Source organism: Coregonus lavaretus (assembly GCF_964263955.1).
Source record: "Coregonus lavaretus genome assembly, contig: HAP1_SCAFFOLD_4426, whole genome shotgun sequence".
NCBI classification, from domain to species: Eukaryota; Metazoa; Chordata; class Actinopteri; order Salmoniformes; family Salmonidae; genus Coregonus; species Coregonus lavaretus.
Genome location: NW_028159443.1, coordinates 27,501 through 44,696, shown reverse-complemented (window position 1 = coordinate 44,696; position 17,196 = coordinate 27,501). Strand labels below are relative to the sequence as shown.

Below are 17,196 nucleotides of genomic sequence, written 5' to 3'. Positions count from 1 at the left end.
CCATGGATTTCCAGTGGTTGGTTTTGGACTGATCTTGTTGATCGTGTACATACCCGCTACGAACGGACTAAATAATGAAAACGCTGCTGGCAGCTGAATCCCAATACAGCTGGGAGACTTGGCTGGATGAGTCCCGGACAGAGAAGTGGAGCCGGCCACCTTCACCCTGGTCAGAGCGGACCGCGATCCTGGTAAGAGAGCGACTCTGTACCCCGACATTGAACTGCTTTCTGTGTCATTGCGACCTTACTATCAATTCAATTCAATTTAAGGGCTTTATTGGCATGGGAAACGTGTGTTAACATTGCCAAAGCAAGGGAAGTAGATAGTAAACAAAAGTGAAATAAACAATAAATATTAACAGTAAACATTACACTCAGAAGTTTCAAAAGAATAAAGACATTTCAAATGTCATATTATGTATATATACAGTGTTGTTACAATGTGCAAATAGTTAAAGTACAAATGGGAAAATAAATAAACATAAATATGGGTTGTATTTACAATGGTGTTTGTTCTTCACTGGTTGCCCTTTTCTTGTGGCAACAGGTCACAAATCTTGCAGCTGTGATGGCACACTGTGGTTTTTCACCCAGTAGATAAGGGAGTTTATCAAAATTGGGTTTGTTTTCGAATTCTTTGTGGATCGCTGTAATCTGAGGGAAATATGTGTCTCTAATATGGTCATACATTTGGCAGGAGGTTAGGAAGTGCAGCTCAGTTTCCACCTCATTTTGTGGGCAGTGTGCACATAGCCTGTCTTCTCTTGAGAGCCAGGTCTGCCTACGGCGGCCTTTCTCAATAGCAAGGCTATGGTCACTGAGTCTGTACATAGTCAAAGCTTTCATTAAGTTTGGGTCAGTCACAGTGGTCAGGTATTCTGCCACTGTGTACTCTCTGTTTAGGGCCAAATAGCATTCTAGTTTGCTCTGTTTTTTTGTTTGTTCTTTCCAATGTGTCAAGTAATTCTCTTTTTGTTTTCTCATGATTTGGTTGGGTCTAATTGTGTTGTTGTTGTTGTTGTTGTTGTTGTCCTGGGGCTGTGTGGGGTCTGTTTGTGTTTGTGAACAGAGGCCCAGGACAAGCTTACTTAGGGGACTCTTCTCCAAGTTCATCTCTCTGTAGGTGATGGCTTTGTTATGGAAGGTTTGGGAATCGCTTCCTTTTAAGTGGTTACTATCTGCCCCGTGAGTTCCCCCAATTGTTTGTTACCGTTGTGTACTGTTGATAATCACAAGTTTACTGGAGAACTGAGACCAAGTAGAGACTTTGGACAGGGTGGATATGGTATAATAAAGGCAGTTTATTCAGAGGTAAAGATATCTGGAATCGCGTGCACGGACTCGTGCACGTGTGTAGGTCACCTAAATCATCAGAAAAATTGCCCCTCCTGAGAATTTTTTCAGGAGCCGCCACTGGGCCTGAGTCTGCTCTGTGGGTGGAGAGAAAAAATACTTGACAGATGAACAGATGTGTTTCGATAACTGATTGTCGTTGCAATAAGAACATTGAAGTATAAATTGTTCTCACCCATTCTATCTCACCCTAACTATCCATTTCAAACTACAATTCCCAGCATTCACTTCAACACAGTTCCAAGCTTCCAACCAATCAGAAAGCATACTTTTTCACATTAATTTTTTCATCAGTTGATGGGAAAACGGCCAGCTAGCCTGCTGGCTAAATAAGCTGCATATTTACTACACATTCGTATTAGATGTTTATGACAATCAATATTTATTTTTAAGCAGATCTGTTGATGGTTGCCAGATGTGGCTATCTTACTGACTTCAGGAACCTCGCGGCTAACTATAATGCCAGTCTTTCATTCAATCTTTTCATTAGCTAACGTTAGCTAGCTAACGTTACACTAGCTAGCTACTGTAACGTTACTGTAAATGGTCTTATATTGGCGTGTGTGGCTATCTGTTACTAAACGTAACTGTCTCATATTCTACACTTCATAATCTACGCTAACTAGTTATCTTGTGTGTCAGTCTACATCCATCCATTTGGAATCACGGCTAATGTTAGCTAGGGAACTAGTCGGTTAGCCTGACAGCTGGCTAGCTAGTTGAACAGGTTGCAAGACCTCCATCTTCACATCTGCCTGGCGGACTCAACAAGCATGGATTACCAGCACAGAGCGAATGCAGTTGGGGATTGTCTTTTGAGTTACACAAAGGACGAGTCTGGGTGGAAAGTCTGCAAGAAATCGGTGCGTAATGTTCTAGGTAGCAATATTAATATTTGATCATCACAGGTGACGTGCCTTTCCGTGCACCGTGTTAACAGCTCCATTTTGCTGTGTCATTGTAAATAACATAGCTAGGTAAATGCAGTGGGTGACAACAGCAACCAATGTTTTGTTTTTGACAAATGTCCATTTTTAGAATGACGTCATCGTGTCCTGGCGGCCTTCGACTGAGTTCCCTGGAAATGTGTAAGTATAAGTTATTCTCCTTAGCAAGTCTAAATCATTCGTTTCTACATTTTTGTATAGGATTGGAAGCAAGTTTTCACAATCTTATCTCCGGAGAGTCTTTAATGTTACTGCTTAACAGGGGTACCTAGTTCCTGTCAAGGCTATCTCCAACAGAACTGACAGCATCAGTTATTGATAAACTGTTGGACTGATCAATTGTTACTAAGTTCATCTTCAGCTGTGTATCATAATGGTCTAATGAGGCCTACTTTCCCCCTCCTCAACCTGTTTCCTTCAGCTGCATTGATGTGAAAAAACGGAGAAACAAATATCCACCATCTTGCTTTTACCATTCCTGTTTTGAGTTCAGTGCAGATGAAGGAGAGAACATGGAGATGGAGCAACGTTAGACTGTTAATTAAGATACACCCCAGGATTGGTGCTATAACACCCAGGGCTGGCTTCCCAGACACAGATTAAGCCTAGTCCTGGACTAAAAAGCATTCTTAATGGAGAATCTCCATTGACAGTACTTTTTAGTTGAGGACTGGGCTTAATCGGTCTCTGGGGAAACCGGAAACCACCCCCCAAGTAGACCTATCTCTACATGTGTTATGTTTGACAGGTATTAGGGTTAGTGGTGTTCTGTCTGTCTCTACATGTGTTGTGTCTGACAGGTACAGTGCATTCAGAAAGGATTTAGACCCCTTCACTTTTTCCACATTTTGTTACGTTACAGCCTTATTCTAAAATGGATTAAATTGTTTTTTTTCCATCAATCTACACACAATACCCAATAATGACAAAGCAAAAACATGATTTTATAAATTATTGCAAATGTATTCAAAATAAATAAAAATATCACATTTACATAAGTATTCAGACCCTTTACTCAGTACTTTGTTGAAGCACCTTTGGCAGCGATTACAGCCTCAAGTCTTCTTTGGTATGACGCTACAAGCTTGGCACACCTGTATTTGGGGAGTTTCTCCCATTCTTCTCTGCAGATCCTCTCAAGCTCTGTCAGGTTGGATGGGGAGCGTCGCTGCACAGCTATTTTCAGGTCTCTCCAGAGATGTTAGATCGGGTTCAAGTCTGGGCTCTGGCTGGGCTACTCAAGGACATCAGAGACTTGTCTCGAAGCCACTCCTGCATTGTCTTGGATGTGTGCTTAGGGTCATTGTCCTGTTGGAAGGTGAACCTTCGCCCCAGTCTGAGGTCCTGAGTGCTCTGGACGAGGTTTTCATCAAGGATCTCTCTATACTTTGCTCCGTTAATCTTTCCCTCGATCCTGACTAGTCTCCCAGTCCCTGCCGCTGAAAAACATCCCCACAGCATGATGCTGCCACCACCATGCTTCACCATAGGGATGGTATTGGCCAGGTGATGAGCTGTGCCTGGTTTCCTCCAGATGTGACGCTTGGCATTCAGGCCAATGAGTTCAATCTTGGTTTCATCAGACCAGAGAATATTGTTTATCATGGTCTGAGAGTCCTTTAAGTGCCTTTTTGCAAAGTGCAAGTGGGCTGTCATGTGCCTTTTACTGAGGAGTGGCTTAAGTCTGGCCACTCTACCATAAAGGCCTGATTGGTGGTGCTGCAGAGATGGTTGTCCTTCTAGAAGGTTCTCCCATCTTCACAGAGGAACTCTGGAGCTCTATCAGAGTGGCCATCGGGTTCTTGGTCACCTCCCTGACCAAGGCCCTTCCCCCCCGATTGCTCAGTTTGGCTGGGCAGCCAGCTCTAGGAAGAGTCTTGGTGGTTCCAAACTTCATCCATTTAAGAATGATGGAGGCCACTGTGTTCTTGGGGACCTTCAATGCTGCAGAAATGTTTTGGTACCCTTCCCCAGATCTGTGCCTCGACACAATCCTGTCTCGGAGCTCTACGAACAATTCCTTTGACCTCATGGCTTGGTTTTTACTCTGACATGAACTGTCAACTTATACAGACAGGTGTGTGCCTTTCCAAATCATGTCCAATCAATTTAATGTACCACAGGTGGACTCCAATCAAGTTGTAGAACATCTCAAGGATGACCAATGGAAACGGGATGCACCTGAGCTCAAATTTGAGTCTCATAGCAAATGGTCTGAATACTTATGTAAATAAGGTATTTCTGTTTTTTATTTTTAATACATTTGCAAAAAAATCTAAAAGCCTGTTTTTGCTTTGTCATTATGGGGTATTGTGTGTAGATTGATGAGGATTTTTATTTATTTAATCCATTTTAGAATAAGGCTGTAACAGAATGAAGAAAAAGTGAAGAAGTCTGAATACTTTCCAAAGAGTTAGGGTTAGTGGTGTTCTGTCTATCTCTACATGTATTGTGTCTGACAGGTATAAGGGGGAGTCGGTGGTGAAGGGAAGTCCAGAGAAGGTATGGGAGTGTCTGAAGCCAGTGCCCAACGGACTGCGGGTGAAATGGGACAACAATGTCAAGAAGTTTGAGCTCGTAGAGCAAGTCACCGAGGTAGGCTAAGTTTCAAACCAATGGACCAAACTACAGTGGCTTGTGAAAGTATTCACCCCCCTTGGCATTTTTCCTATTTTGTTGCCTTACAACCTCCAATTAAAATTGATTTTTTTGGGGGGGGTTGTATCATTTGATTTACACAACATGCCTACCACTTTGAAAGATGCAATCTTTATTTTAATTTTTTGTGAAACAAGAAATAAGACAAAAATACAGAACTTGAGCGTGCATAACTATTCACCCCCCCAAAGTCAATACTTTGTAGAGCCACCTTTTGCAGCAATTACAGCTGCAAGTCTCTTGGGGTATGTCTCTATAAGCTTGGCACATCTAGCCACTGGGATTTTTGCCCATTCTTCAAGGCAAAACTGCTCCAGCTCCTTCAAGTTGGATGGGTTCCGCTGGTGTACAGCAATCTTTAAGTCATACCACAGATTCTCAATTGGATTGAGGTCTGGGCTTTGACTAGGCCATTCCAAGATATTTAAATGTTTCTTCTTAAACCACTCAAGTGTTGCTTTAGCTGTCCTGCTGAAAGGTGAACCTCTGTCCCAGTCTCAAATCTCTGGAAGACTGAAACAGGTTTCCCTCAAGAACTTCCCTGTATTTAGCGCCATCCATCATTCCTTTAATTCTGACCAGTTTCCCAGTCTCTGCCGATGAAAAACATCCCCACAGCATGATGCTGCCACCACCATGCTTCACTGTGGGGATGGTGTTCTCGGGGTGATGAGAGCTGTTGGGTTTGCGCCAGACGCGTTTTCCTTGATGGCCAAAAAGCTCAATTTTAGTCTCATCTGACCAGAGTACCTTCTTCCATATGTTTGGGGAGTCTCCCACATGCCTTTTGGCAAACACCAAACGTGTTTGCTTATTTTTTTCTTTAAGCAATGGCTTTTTTCTGGCCACTCTTCTGTAAAGCCCAGCTCTGTGGAGTGTACGGCTTAAAGTGGTCCTATGGACATATACTCCAATCTCCGCTGTGGAGCTTTGCAGCTCCTTCAGGGTTATCTTTGGTCTCTTTGCTGCCTCTCTGATTAATGCCCTCCTTGCCTGGTCCGTGAGTTTTGGTGGGCGGCCCTCTCTTGGCAGGTTTGTTGTGGTGCCATATTATTTCCATTTTTTAATAATGGATTTAATGGTGCTCCATGGGATGTTGAAAGTTTCTGATATTTTTTATAACCCAAACCTGATCTGTACTTCTCCACAACTTTGTCCCTGACCAGTTTGGAGAGCTCCTTGGTCTTCATGGTGCCCCTTGCTTAGTGGTGTTGTAGACTCTGGGGCCTTTCAGAACAGGTGTATATATACTGAGATCATGTGACAGATAATGTGACACTTAGATTGCCCACAGGTGGACTTTATTTAACTAATTACAGTGGGGGAAAAAAGTATTTAGTCAGCCACCAATTGTGCAAGTTCTCCCACTTAAAAAGATGAGAGAGGCCTGTAATTTTCATCATAGGTACAAGTCAACTATGACAGACAAAATGAGAAAAAAAAATCACATTGTAGGATTGTTAATGAATTTATTTGCAAATTATGGTGGAAAATAAGTATTTGGTCAATAACAAAAGTTTCTCAATACTTTGTTATATACCCTTTGTTGGCAATGACACAGGTCAAACGTTTTCTGTAAGTCTTCACAAGGTTTTCACACACTGTTGCTGGTATTTTGGCCCATTCCTCCATGCAGATCTCCTCTAGAGCAGTGATGTTTTGGGGCTGTCGCTGGGCAACACGGACTTTCAACTCCCTCCAAAGATTTTCTATGGGGTTGAGATTTGGAGACTGGCTAGGCCACTCCAGGACCTTGAAATGCTTCTTACGAAGCCACTCCTTCGTTGCCCGGGCGGTGTGTTTGGGATCATTGTCATGCTGAAAGACCCAGCCACGTTTCATCTTCAATGCCCTTGCTGATGGAAAGAGGTTTTCACTCAAAATCTCACGATACATGGCCCCATTCATTCTTTCCTTTACACGGATCAGTCGTCCTGGTCCCTTTGCAGAAAAACAGCCCCAAAGCATGATGTTTCCACCCCCATGCTTCACAGTAGGTATGGTGTTCTTTGGATGCAACTCGGCATTCTTTGTCCTCCAAACACGACGAGTTGAGTTTTTACCAAAAAGTTATATTTTGGTTTCATCTGACCATATGACATTCTCCCAATCCTCTTCTGGATCATCCAAATGCACTCTAGAAAACTTCAGAAGGGTCCTGGACATGTACTGGCTTAAGCAGGGGGACACGTCTGGCACTGCAGGATTTGAGTCCCTGGCGGCGTAGTGTGTTACTGATGGTAGGCTTTGTTACTTTGGTCCCAGCTCTCTGCAGGTCATTCACTAGGTCCCCCCGTGTGGTTCTGGGATTTTTGCTCACCGTTCTTGTGATCATTTTGACCCCACAGGGTGAGATCTTGCGTGGAGCCCCAGATTATCAGTGGTCTTGTTTGTCTTCCATTTCCTAATAATTGCTCCCACAGTTGATTTCTTCAAACCAAGCTGCTTACCTATTGCAGATTCAGTCTTCCCAGCCTGGTGCAGGTCTACAATTTTGTTTCTGGTGTCCTTTGACAGCTCTTTGGTCTTGGCCATAGTGGAGTTTGGAGTGTGACTGTTTGAGGTTCTGGACAGGTGTCTTTTATACTGATAACAAGTTCAAACAGGTGCCATTAATACAGGTAACAAGTGGAGGACAGAGGAGCCTCTTAAAGAAGAAGTTACAGGTCTGTGAGAGACAGAAATCTTGCTTGTTTGTAGGTGACCAAATACTTATTTTCCACCATAATTTGCAAATAAATTCATAAAAAATCCTACAATGTGATTTTCTGGATTTTTTTTTCTCAATTTGTCTGTCATAGTTGACATGTCCCTATGATGAAAATTACAGGCCTCTCATCTTTTTAAGTGGGAGAACTTGCACAATTGGTGGCTGACTAAATACTTTTTTTCCCCACTGTATGTGACTTCTGAAGGTAATTGGTTGCACCAGATCTTATTTAGGACCTTCCTAGCAAAGGGGGTGAATACATAAGTTATTTTTTTCATTTCACTTCACCAATTTGGAGTATTTTGTGGATGTCCATTACATGAAATCCAAATAAAAATCCATTTAAATTACAGGTTGTAATGCAACAAAATTGGAAAAACGCCACGAGGGATGAATACTTTTTCAAGGCACTGTATCCTCACAGTCAGTCACAATTCAGTTGTTTTCCCCATCATCATCTAGGTTCTGAGTTTGCTTTAGAGAGTTGTCACTGATCATTTGATTCATTTGTTTCTCGATTGATTCTTAGTTATCATTCCTCACTCACTCACTCACAAACAAATCACAACTGAATAGCTGCTTTGTCATCCATTCTTGCTGTATAGTTCTGTCTACTCCTGTACTGCCCCAACTTTGTTGATAATGCTCAGGGGTTTTTGGAAGTGAGTTTTACCTGACCTCTATCGGACTTCCTGGTTACGTGAAGGTTAAATAAGTTACCCAAGCAACCAAAGTGTGTCATCCAGTTTGTTCATGGTTTTGATTCCTGTTTCCTAAAGGGCACCTGCCAGCGACCGTCACACCCACAGCCCCAACGCAGCACTCCTATCCTTTGTTCTCTATTCCATTAGTCACGTTCATGTTTATTTGCTTTGGGACGAACACAAGTACAGGGACATGATCAGTAGGAAAACGTAGATAAATTATCATGGATAGAACTGATGCGATACCTTATTCTGCAGGTCGGAGGGGTACTTTTGTCGTGTCCTGTTGAACGAGGCCCAGTGTTTATCTTGTGGAATGTTGCACTTAGAAATGTCATGGATAGAACTGATGCGATGCCTTATTCCGCTTATCAGAGGGGTTCTTGTTTCATTCTACTTGGTATATTTCTATATGAACATTTCCACCACGCTGTGTCCTGCTGAGCGAGGCCCAGTGTTTACCTGCCTAGTCTCTCCCCCTCTCACACAGAACATCACTGTCTGCCGAACAGTCACTCCCTCAGCAGCCATGGGCATCATAGCCCCCAGAGACTTTGTCGATGTTATTCTAGTGAAGCAGTACGACGACGGCACCATTACATCCAATGGTGCGTAACGCCTCAATCTCTCCTTTTACTTCCTTCTGTCTTTTCTCTCTTATATTTTTGAATATTTCTCTAACTAACAATGTATTATTTAACTACATTTCTCTACTGACTCAATTCCACATTTCTATTGAAGTGTAGCTCTGTAGTCTTCTCTCCTTGGAAGACCACACAGACCTGGGGTTTTATATGAGCAACTGTTTCCTTTTTTTTTTTTTTGTAGGCTATTTTTATTGAACATTGAGACATTTACAGAGCACATAACAGCTCAGATATTAAGAAATATAAAGGGATAATAGGTATTCTAACAACAACAAAAACAAATCAAGACAATAAAATGAATGATATACAAAGAAAAGAAAATCAAACACCGGGATGCACAGACACACCACACTATCAGCAGTAGGCTGAAATCAGAGTAAAGTACAAGAGGAACTCTTGTCACTAATGCAGTGGTAGTGTGTGGATGATGTAGCCTAATCATCAGCCTTAACCTTCAGAGCGAGGCTGGCTGGGTGGGAATCTCTGGGCCAGACAACTTATCTTATCCACTGCCCCAGACTGAGGCCTAGGCCTAATCATCCATGTCGAAATGTGGGTCGTGTTCAGTAGGCACGAAAAGGAAGAAAATGCTCAAACTGTGATGTACTAGGTCCAATAAGAAAGACTTGGTTATGTATTCCGTTGCAAAATGTTTTGCTACAGTGTGCCCAAGATGAGATACCTATATGTGTTTTACCTTCACTATCAGTGTACTAAGTAACATGATGTGATAGATTGAATGATATGTACACACAATTGCATCCTCATATGTTCTCTCCCTGTGTTCTGTCCGTTAGCCACCCACGTGAGCCACCCCAGCTGCCCTCCCCAGTCAGGATACGTGAGGGGCTTCAACCACCCCTGTGGCTGCATCTGTGTCCCCATCTCTGGGTGAGTCATGCTCTGAGACACGCTTCTCTGTTTCACACTATTGTCGTTGTCTGATGAAAACCTCATCTCCAAAACAAACTTTTCAGGATATTGAAAAAATGACCACATTTTCCCATTAACGAACATACAATTATGAAACTTCAGAAGCTATTTTGAATACATTTTATTGGTCCTAGAGTCATTACATTTTCTGAGTACAATGTTCAGAGTACATTTCATATTTATTTATGCATAAATTGAGTTACAAGGTTTGCAACATTCTCAACATTGTGTTCAGTTCTGTGAGAACCAAGGACGTTTTTGTAGAGGCAATTGTCCGTCACAGGAGGGCAGTAGAGAGCTAAACATCAGTTGAAGCACTGTCTTACTCTATAATGTGCACAGCAACAGGTTTGATTTGTGCATCTTCTCACTCTCTCATTATCTAACATGACCACCTGTCTTGATAGCTATGTGGCTGAAGAAGCACTTTCTAATATTGTTCATAAAGTATAGTGTAAATGCAACGTCTCTGTCTCTCCCAGGGAGCCGAACAAAACACAGCTGTTCAGTTTCTTCCAGACGGATCTGGGGGGCTTCCTGCCTCGCTCCGTGGTCGACTCCTTCTTCCCATCCAGCATGGTGGAGTTCTACAGCAACCTGGCCAAGGCCGTCAAGTCCCTCAAGGATCACTGATACACTCATACTATACCTTCCCTTAGCCCTGGTCCCAGATCTGTTTGTGCTCCATAACTAACTCCTGGCAACAGGCGGTACTCAGATCTAGGACCAGCCTTCAGGGGGACCAAAAAACACAGCGATTAGCTATGAATCGCTTTTTACCTGAAAGGAATAGATGGATCTAAATGGATTTTTTTAAATCCTTATTGAGAGCAAGGGGCACACCTCCCCACACCTATGAGCTAAAGCATATATTTCTAGCCTAAAACTAAGGATTGTGTTGTTTCATGAGTCAATAAATAATGTTATATCAACCATACAGGCAACACTCAAGCCAAAAATGTAGATAAACAATTAGCAACTAAACTTCTGTACAGCCTCTTTAAAAGAGTGGCCACCTGGCCTTGGCTTGGAGCAACTGTATCCTAAGAGCATACTGGTTCAAAGGGAGATGATATTGGATGACATGAGGGAAGGAAGGAGTGCAGCTTGATTGTCCCAGCACTAACACAGCTGATTTCAGGTCGTTGAGGTCTTGGTTAATTTATGTAATAATGGTGTGTTAGTGCTGGAGCAAAAGCCTGCACCCCTGGTGCTGTTGCTCTCTAGGACCAGGTCTGGTGGCCACTGTCTTACAAAAAGGTGGGAGGGTCTGTTCTAATTTCATTCATTTAACTCTGGAAAAAGATTGAATATGAATTTCTCATAGAGGTTCATGGGTAGTTTTCTTGAATTGAAGCGATTGAAATGGAATTGACCTTAGCCCTGATGTTAAAGGTGCAATCTGTATGTTATTTCTCCCCCCGATTGTAACAAGAATGAGTACAAACACCATCATGAACGCACCCCACAAAAACACACGTTACATTATTGGACATAATGTAGTTCCTGTTCATGAACCCCCCCACCAATTCCCACCCCAAAATAATGAGAATAGATTTGAAATCTATATTTTGTATATTATGTAGACACACGGAGGATATGTCCTCCTTCCCTTTTGTACTGTTGCTGTTGAATACAGTCCATTCCGTTACACTGGCTGAATCCTACCTACAGTAACATGCATGTTGCATGGACCTTACAGGAACCCCAGAATGGAATCGGATTCCATTGGGACGAGTCATACCTCATTTTTTGTTGACCTTTGTATACAGTAGTACTGTACTTGAAATGTTCCAGTTTAATCTGTCTCCACAGCCCTTTAACCGATACCTTAAAGATGGAATCCGCAGTATGGGGAAACGGCGCCACAACCATTGTTATTGTATTTGTTGCCGAGCTGAGGAGCGTCGTGCAGCATGATAAAAAAAATGTTGCAGTACATATTGTGGTCTTCTATTGCGCGTGCAATGATGCCTGAGATGGAAAAAAACTATGTTTGTTGTTTGCAGTAACTGGAAAGAGTTATGGACATGGCTGTTTTACCATTAAGGATTCCAGCTTTAACCAATAACCTTTAGAGGGTGTATATACAGCCGGCAGATGTTTTCTGGTTACAATAACCCAGCCCCTCAACTCTATCCTATTCCTAACCTTGACATCTGCTGGCTGTATATACACCTAACCTCCAAGCATGGGTTCCTGCCTCAGTTACTTTTCTCCATGTAGTATGTAGATGTCAAACACAGAACACAGAATTATTCTTAAGCAAAGGTATTTGCAGTATGTATGGGCAAATGGCAATATGAACAGCTTCATCTAATGAAGAATGTACAAAGGGACCTCCGCTAGAGTAGACATGGTATTTGTCCCATAAGGCTCTGGTCAAAAGTAGTGCACTATATAGGGAGTAGGGTGCCATTTGGGACAGCCCTGGAGTCCCAACATATTTTTAAGCACAGCAGCAGCATAGGACTGCCATATTCTGGGATCAGCTGTGAGTAGTGTGCCATTTTACACTGTAAAGAAACATATTACCAGCATAGAGTTGAGAAAACCACTGTCTTTGGTATGGCACAAGAGGGCATGGCCATCCATCTAGGGCAGTGTGCGTCTCAATAGCTTATTGTTTTGTGGAGGAAGCCTCTTCAGAGTATTGAGATATATCCCTATCAGGTGGAGAGGAAGCCTCTTCAGAGTATTGAGATATAGCCCTAGAATGTGTCTTCACAGTGCTGTACAGTCAACCATTTGCATGCCTGCTGAGTCCTCTACATGTATGATGATAAGCCATTTTACTAATAATGTTTTAAGATCAATCTTTTTTTCCTCGTGGTTAAGTTTCCTTTTGAAATGAAAACGCACTACTAAACTTCCTCTCTTATCCCGAGTGGATATTAACCTTAACTGACAAACCTTTACAAGTGCATTGCATTCCACCTCATTCACAAGCATGTCCTATATGCTTGCTTTTTTAAGTCATCATTTGCCTTTTGTTGGTGTAATACTATTAAGGCATTGTTTTGATGTGTGTTGTTGTACTGTAACCGGAGGCTGAAGATCATACCTACCTACAGTGTATTGCTGTCTTAACGTCAGAGTACACACATTGTCTATTGGTGGCTTGTTTTTTAAATTTACTCGATAATGCATTTTGCGGCAGATGTATGTTTTAGGGTACGTGTTGAATGCTGTCTGTTGTCCTCAACTCCTGATTGGAGAAAAAACAGCTGCTATGGAAAATGGCTGCTATCGAAATATACTATTAGTTAAGTTGTCAATGAAAGCAACACAGGAAAATAACAGGGGTTTTTAGGTAATCTTTCCAACATTTCCAAGTTTTCCAGAAATTTCATTTGGAAGATTCCTGGAATCAGGAGGGAATAAACAGGGAATCTGGAAATCCTCCAACCAGGATTTCTGGAAAACCTGTGAAATTGGGGAAAGTTACCAGAATTTTGCAACCCTAATCTTAACCTGCACTCTACTGTACTGTATACTGTGTGTTCCACCCAACAGATTTTGTATTTCACCAGCATCTGCATTAAAAATGACTGACGGTTACATCCAATGTTGTCCTTCTTCCTTGTCGTATTATATTACCATCACCACAAGTAGGAAAATGATTATACCCACTACACAAATTCACCGGCTGTTTTTCAAAGACCGGAGAAGAGCAGTGGTGGATTACAATGATGGATGAATAATGGTTACTCAAATTCCCAGAAGTCCTGTTTGGAAGCTCCCAAAATCAGAAGGGAATAAGCAGGAAATGCAGAATCCTCCAACCAGGATTTCTGGAAAACCTGGGAATTTTGGGAAAGTTAAAGTCGTTTTGCCTACAACTCTCATAGTCTCATTAACTGAGTGATAAATGCATCTGTTCGTTCCATATGAAGTCAAATAACTATATAGGTTTTAAAATGTGAATGGTTATTGGCACAACAGTCTTGTGAATAAACTTTTGAAACATATACATACAGATCGACAGACAGATTGGATTAAATTATTTTATTAATATAATGTATCTTGAGGAAAAAGCTTTAGTACCAATATTATACAGAGTTTTAAGTATCTATATTCCAATAGATTTTGGTATGTTCACACCCTGTGTTTTTCCTCGATATCAAATTAGGTGACAAAACAAGGTGAACATTTGCTCCAGTTTAGTTATATCTTTGGTTTGACTCATTGGGAGAATCTCAATTACATCCTCCTCGCGTCCTCTCGCCTGGATTCCTTCTCAAAACCAATTGGAGGATAAGGTCAGAGGGGCGGGACCTCTGGCTTTCTCATCCAATGGTTTTTCAGAAGGAGAGAGGACGCGAGGAGAATGCAATTGAGATTCTTCCATTGTCATCTAATAAACTAATTAAGGGGCTCTATTAAATCCGTAGCGCTGAAGATCCACTTTATAGCGTGATTTACAATTAAAGGCAATGTCCCTGTGGTCGCGGAGACTGCATTCATGGTAAATGGAAATTAACTTTACATTTTGATGCTGATCTTCCGCGATATGGATTAAATCCAACTCATAGTCTTTGGTCTAAATAATGATTCCAACATCAAGCGCAATACCACAATATTCCATGAAAAACGCAAATCCCATTTTAAATATTTTGTATCAGTGTCAAAATCTTTTGGACTACATTACAGTATTGTACACTATTTCTAACAGCCAAAAGCAATGGAACGTCTCTCCCTTCCTTCATGTAAATACTGTATATCTGTGCAAATCTCAAATTCACTGTGGTCCCTGATCTAGAAGTTCTGGGTGTAGGAAGGCAGTCAGAGCAAAGCACCTGTAAACCCACCGCTCTCTACAGCAACAGTCCCTGATCTTCATTGCAATATGATTTGATCTAGAATATAGATATTATATTCATAATGACAGTATGTTAATAGTGCTCATATGAAATGGTATGATGGCTTGCGGTTGATTTTTGTTCCAGTTAGCCCTGTTTATACCTGGTGCTAACTTGCGTGCTAGGGCTCTATTCAATCCATAGCGCTGAAGACCTGCACTTCAGCATGATTGAAATATAAAGGCAGAGAATGCGTTCAGGGTAAACGCTGCATATGTCGGCTCAATCGGAAATTACCTTTAATTTTCAATTGTGCTATAACGCTGAACTTCAGCGATACGGATTGAATCGAGGCCGTTGTCCACATTCTGATAGTGGCCACATTTCTGCCATTGCATCGACACGTTGTATTAAAATGTGTCTCTTAGCCGTCCACTGTGTCCACATGGTGACCAGATTTACTGGTCCCTCCCTGTATGGAAATTATTCCACAGATATTCTTTCAAAATAATATGTATTTATTTATTTAAAGACACATATTGATGCCATAAGACAATGGCCCCACCTGTCAATGGTTTTAGAGGGCCGGATAATGATGATTTAAATGGTTTCACTGTCCACATCCATCTACACTTGTAAGATACCCAGACACAATGTGTGCCTGACTACCTCCGGAGGTGGTCAGGAAGATCTGATCACAATCCAATCACAATAGGTATTTTAATTGCGGACACCTGTCCATAAATGTGGCCACATCTTGAGAATCAATAGCCCCGTTTATACCTGGTGCTAATATGAGTCCTTTGTCCTGATCTTGTCCACATTCTAATTGTGCCCACATTTTTTGAGAAGTGTAATTGTGATCAATTGTATCTGGATACCAATTAAGTGTAAACAGTGTCTAGGGCTAACTCCTCAGTCTCCTCCTCCTTCCTCCTCCTGTTAACTACAGTGAGATGCCCCTCAGGCAGAGCCTTCTGCCTCATCCTCCTTCCTCCTCCGGATGACTAGAGTGATATGCCCCTCAGGCAGAGCCTTGACGATGTTCCAGGCCTCGAAGCGGCTCAGCTCCTGGAGGGAGGAGCTCTGGACCTGCAGCAGTTCATCGCCAGACTGCAACCCACTCTGCTCCGCAGCGCCACCTATTAGGGAGCAGGAGAACACACTGTCACACATTGGTCTGGGGTAAAGTTTCCCCTAGCTGCAGATCTGGGATCAGCTTCCCCTCCCCCATTTTATAAAAATGTAAGCTTATAAAATTGTATTTCTCTGCGTTGTTTGCATGCTTTCCTACTTTCTGTGACATCACAACTTTTCTAACCATAAAATAAATTGTTAAACGTGTTAAGAACAGGTCCTGTGTGGCTCAGCTGGTAGAGCATGGTACTTGTAACGTCAAGATCGTTGGTTTGATTCCTGCTGTGGTCACCCATACTAAAAATGTATGCACACACTACTGTAAGTCACTTGGATAACAGTGTCTGCTAAATGGCACATTATTGCTTTTTAAAGTTCACCCAAATTACAAAATGATATATCGGTTTCCTTATCCTGTAAGGGTTTAGGGACATGGTAAGGCAGCAATCCATGCTTTGGTTTTGTTTACCTGGCCACTGTCTCCAAATATTAACTTTTTTGTGAACTATCCCTTTTACTCCTGTGGATAGTACTGTACCTTTAAAGATCCTGTTGATGACCAGAGACCTGTCTCTGTGGATAGTACTGTACCTTTAAAGATCCCGTTGATGACCAGAGACCTGTATCTGTGGATAGTACTGTACCTTTAAAGATCCTGTTGATGACCAGAGACCTGTATCTGTGGATAGTACTGTACCTTTAAAGATCCTGTTGATGACCAGAGACCTGTATCTGTGGATAGTACTGTACCTTTAAAGATCCTGTTGAGGACCAGAGGCCTGTCTCCATGGATAGATCCTTTCCCTCCTTCCAAACTGAACCCCACGCCCCCTCCTCCTGTCTCCAGCTCCACAGTCAGCATGGCTCCCCCATCCTCCACTACAGACAGACCGAGAGAGAGACCGAGAGAGAGAGAGCGAATGAACAACCAACGTATACATACAGTACATACACTGTATGATACAGCCACAAATGCAAGCATTTTGCTACATCCACAATAACATCTGCTAAATATGTGTTTGCAACCAATAAAATTTGATTTGATTTGATGTGCACGCACACACACCTACACATTGGGACCACACGGTTTTGGGTGTGCTGTCTTACTAGGTGAACTTGTCTGATCACCTTCTACTCACCTGTAGGGTTGAGGTCTGTACTGCTACTGCTGATAGAGGGATCACCAGCCTTGTTCCCTCCTTCTTCTCCTCCTCCTCCTCCTCCCTCTCTCCCCTTGCTCACCACCACCACCGCCAGTCTCATGGTGCGGGCCTGGCGCAGTGTGGCGGTGGCATCGGCGTGT

At 42.3% G+C, this 17,196-nt stretch overlaps 2 protein-coding genes across 2 annotated transcripts in view; one reads left to right on the top strand and one right to left on the bottom strand.

Moving 5' to 3' along the window:
* The first annotated feature begins 1,664 nt into the window (after positions 1-1,664).
* On the top strand, positions 1,665-13,517 carry LOC311122841 (stAR-related lipid transfer protein 5-like). The gene is made up of 6 exons (XM_084197155.1): positions 1,665-2,218; positions 2,394-2,443; positions 4,765-4,897; positions 8,865-8,982; positions 9,819-9,912; positions 10,437-13,517. The coding sequence occupies exons 1-6, from the start codon at positions 2,129-2,131 to the stop codon at positions 10,585-10,587; spliced, it is 636 nt and encodes a 211-aa protein (XP_084053281.1). The 5' UTR covers positions 1,665-2,128; the 3' UTR covers positions 10,588-13,517.
* A 475-nt stretch (positions 13,518-13,992) lies between these two features.
* The window catches only part of LOC311122839 (pro-interleukin-16-like), a gene marked incomplete at its 5' end in the record, with an annotated part of 27,574 nt that continues 24,370 nt past the window's right edge, over positions 13,993-17,196 (bottom strand). Inside the window, 3 exons of the mRNA XM_084197154.1 lie at positions 13,993-15,898; positions 16,644-16,772; positions 17,033-17,196. The exon at positions 17,033-17,196 is cut by the window's right edge and continues 101 nt beyond it. Of these exons, the coding sequence (XP_084053280.1) occupies positions 15,720-15,898; positions 16,644-16,772; positions 17,033-17,196 (472 nt within the window). The remainder of the gene's footprint in view (positions 15,899-16,643; positions 16,773-17,032) is intronic.

Coding starts and splice junctions, on each gene's coding strand:
- LOC311122841 (XM_084197155.1), top strand. CDS start 2,129: ATGGATTACCAGCACAGAGCGAATGCAGTTGGGGATTGTCTTTTGAGT. Junction 2,219..2,393: donor GGAAAGTCTGCAAGAAATCG/GTGCGTAATGTT, acceptor GTCCATTTTTAG/AATGACGTCATCGTGTCCTG. Junction 9,913..10,436: donor ATCTGTGTCCCCATCTCTGG/GTGAGTCATGCT, acceptor TGTCTCTCCCAG/GGAGCCGAACAAAACACAGC.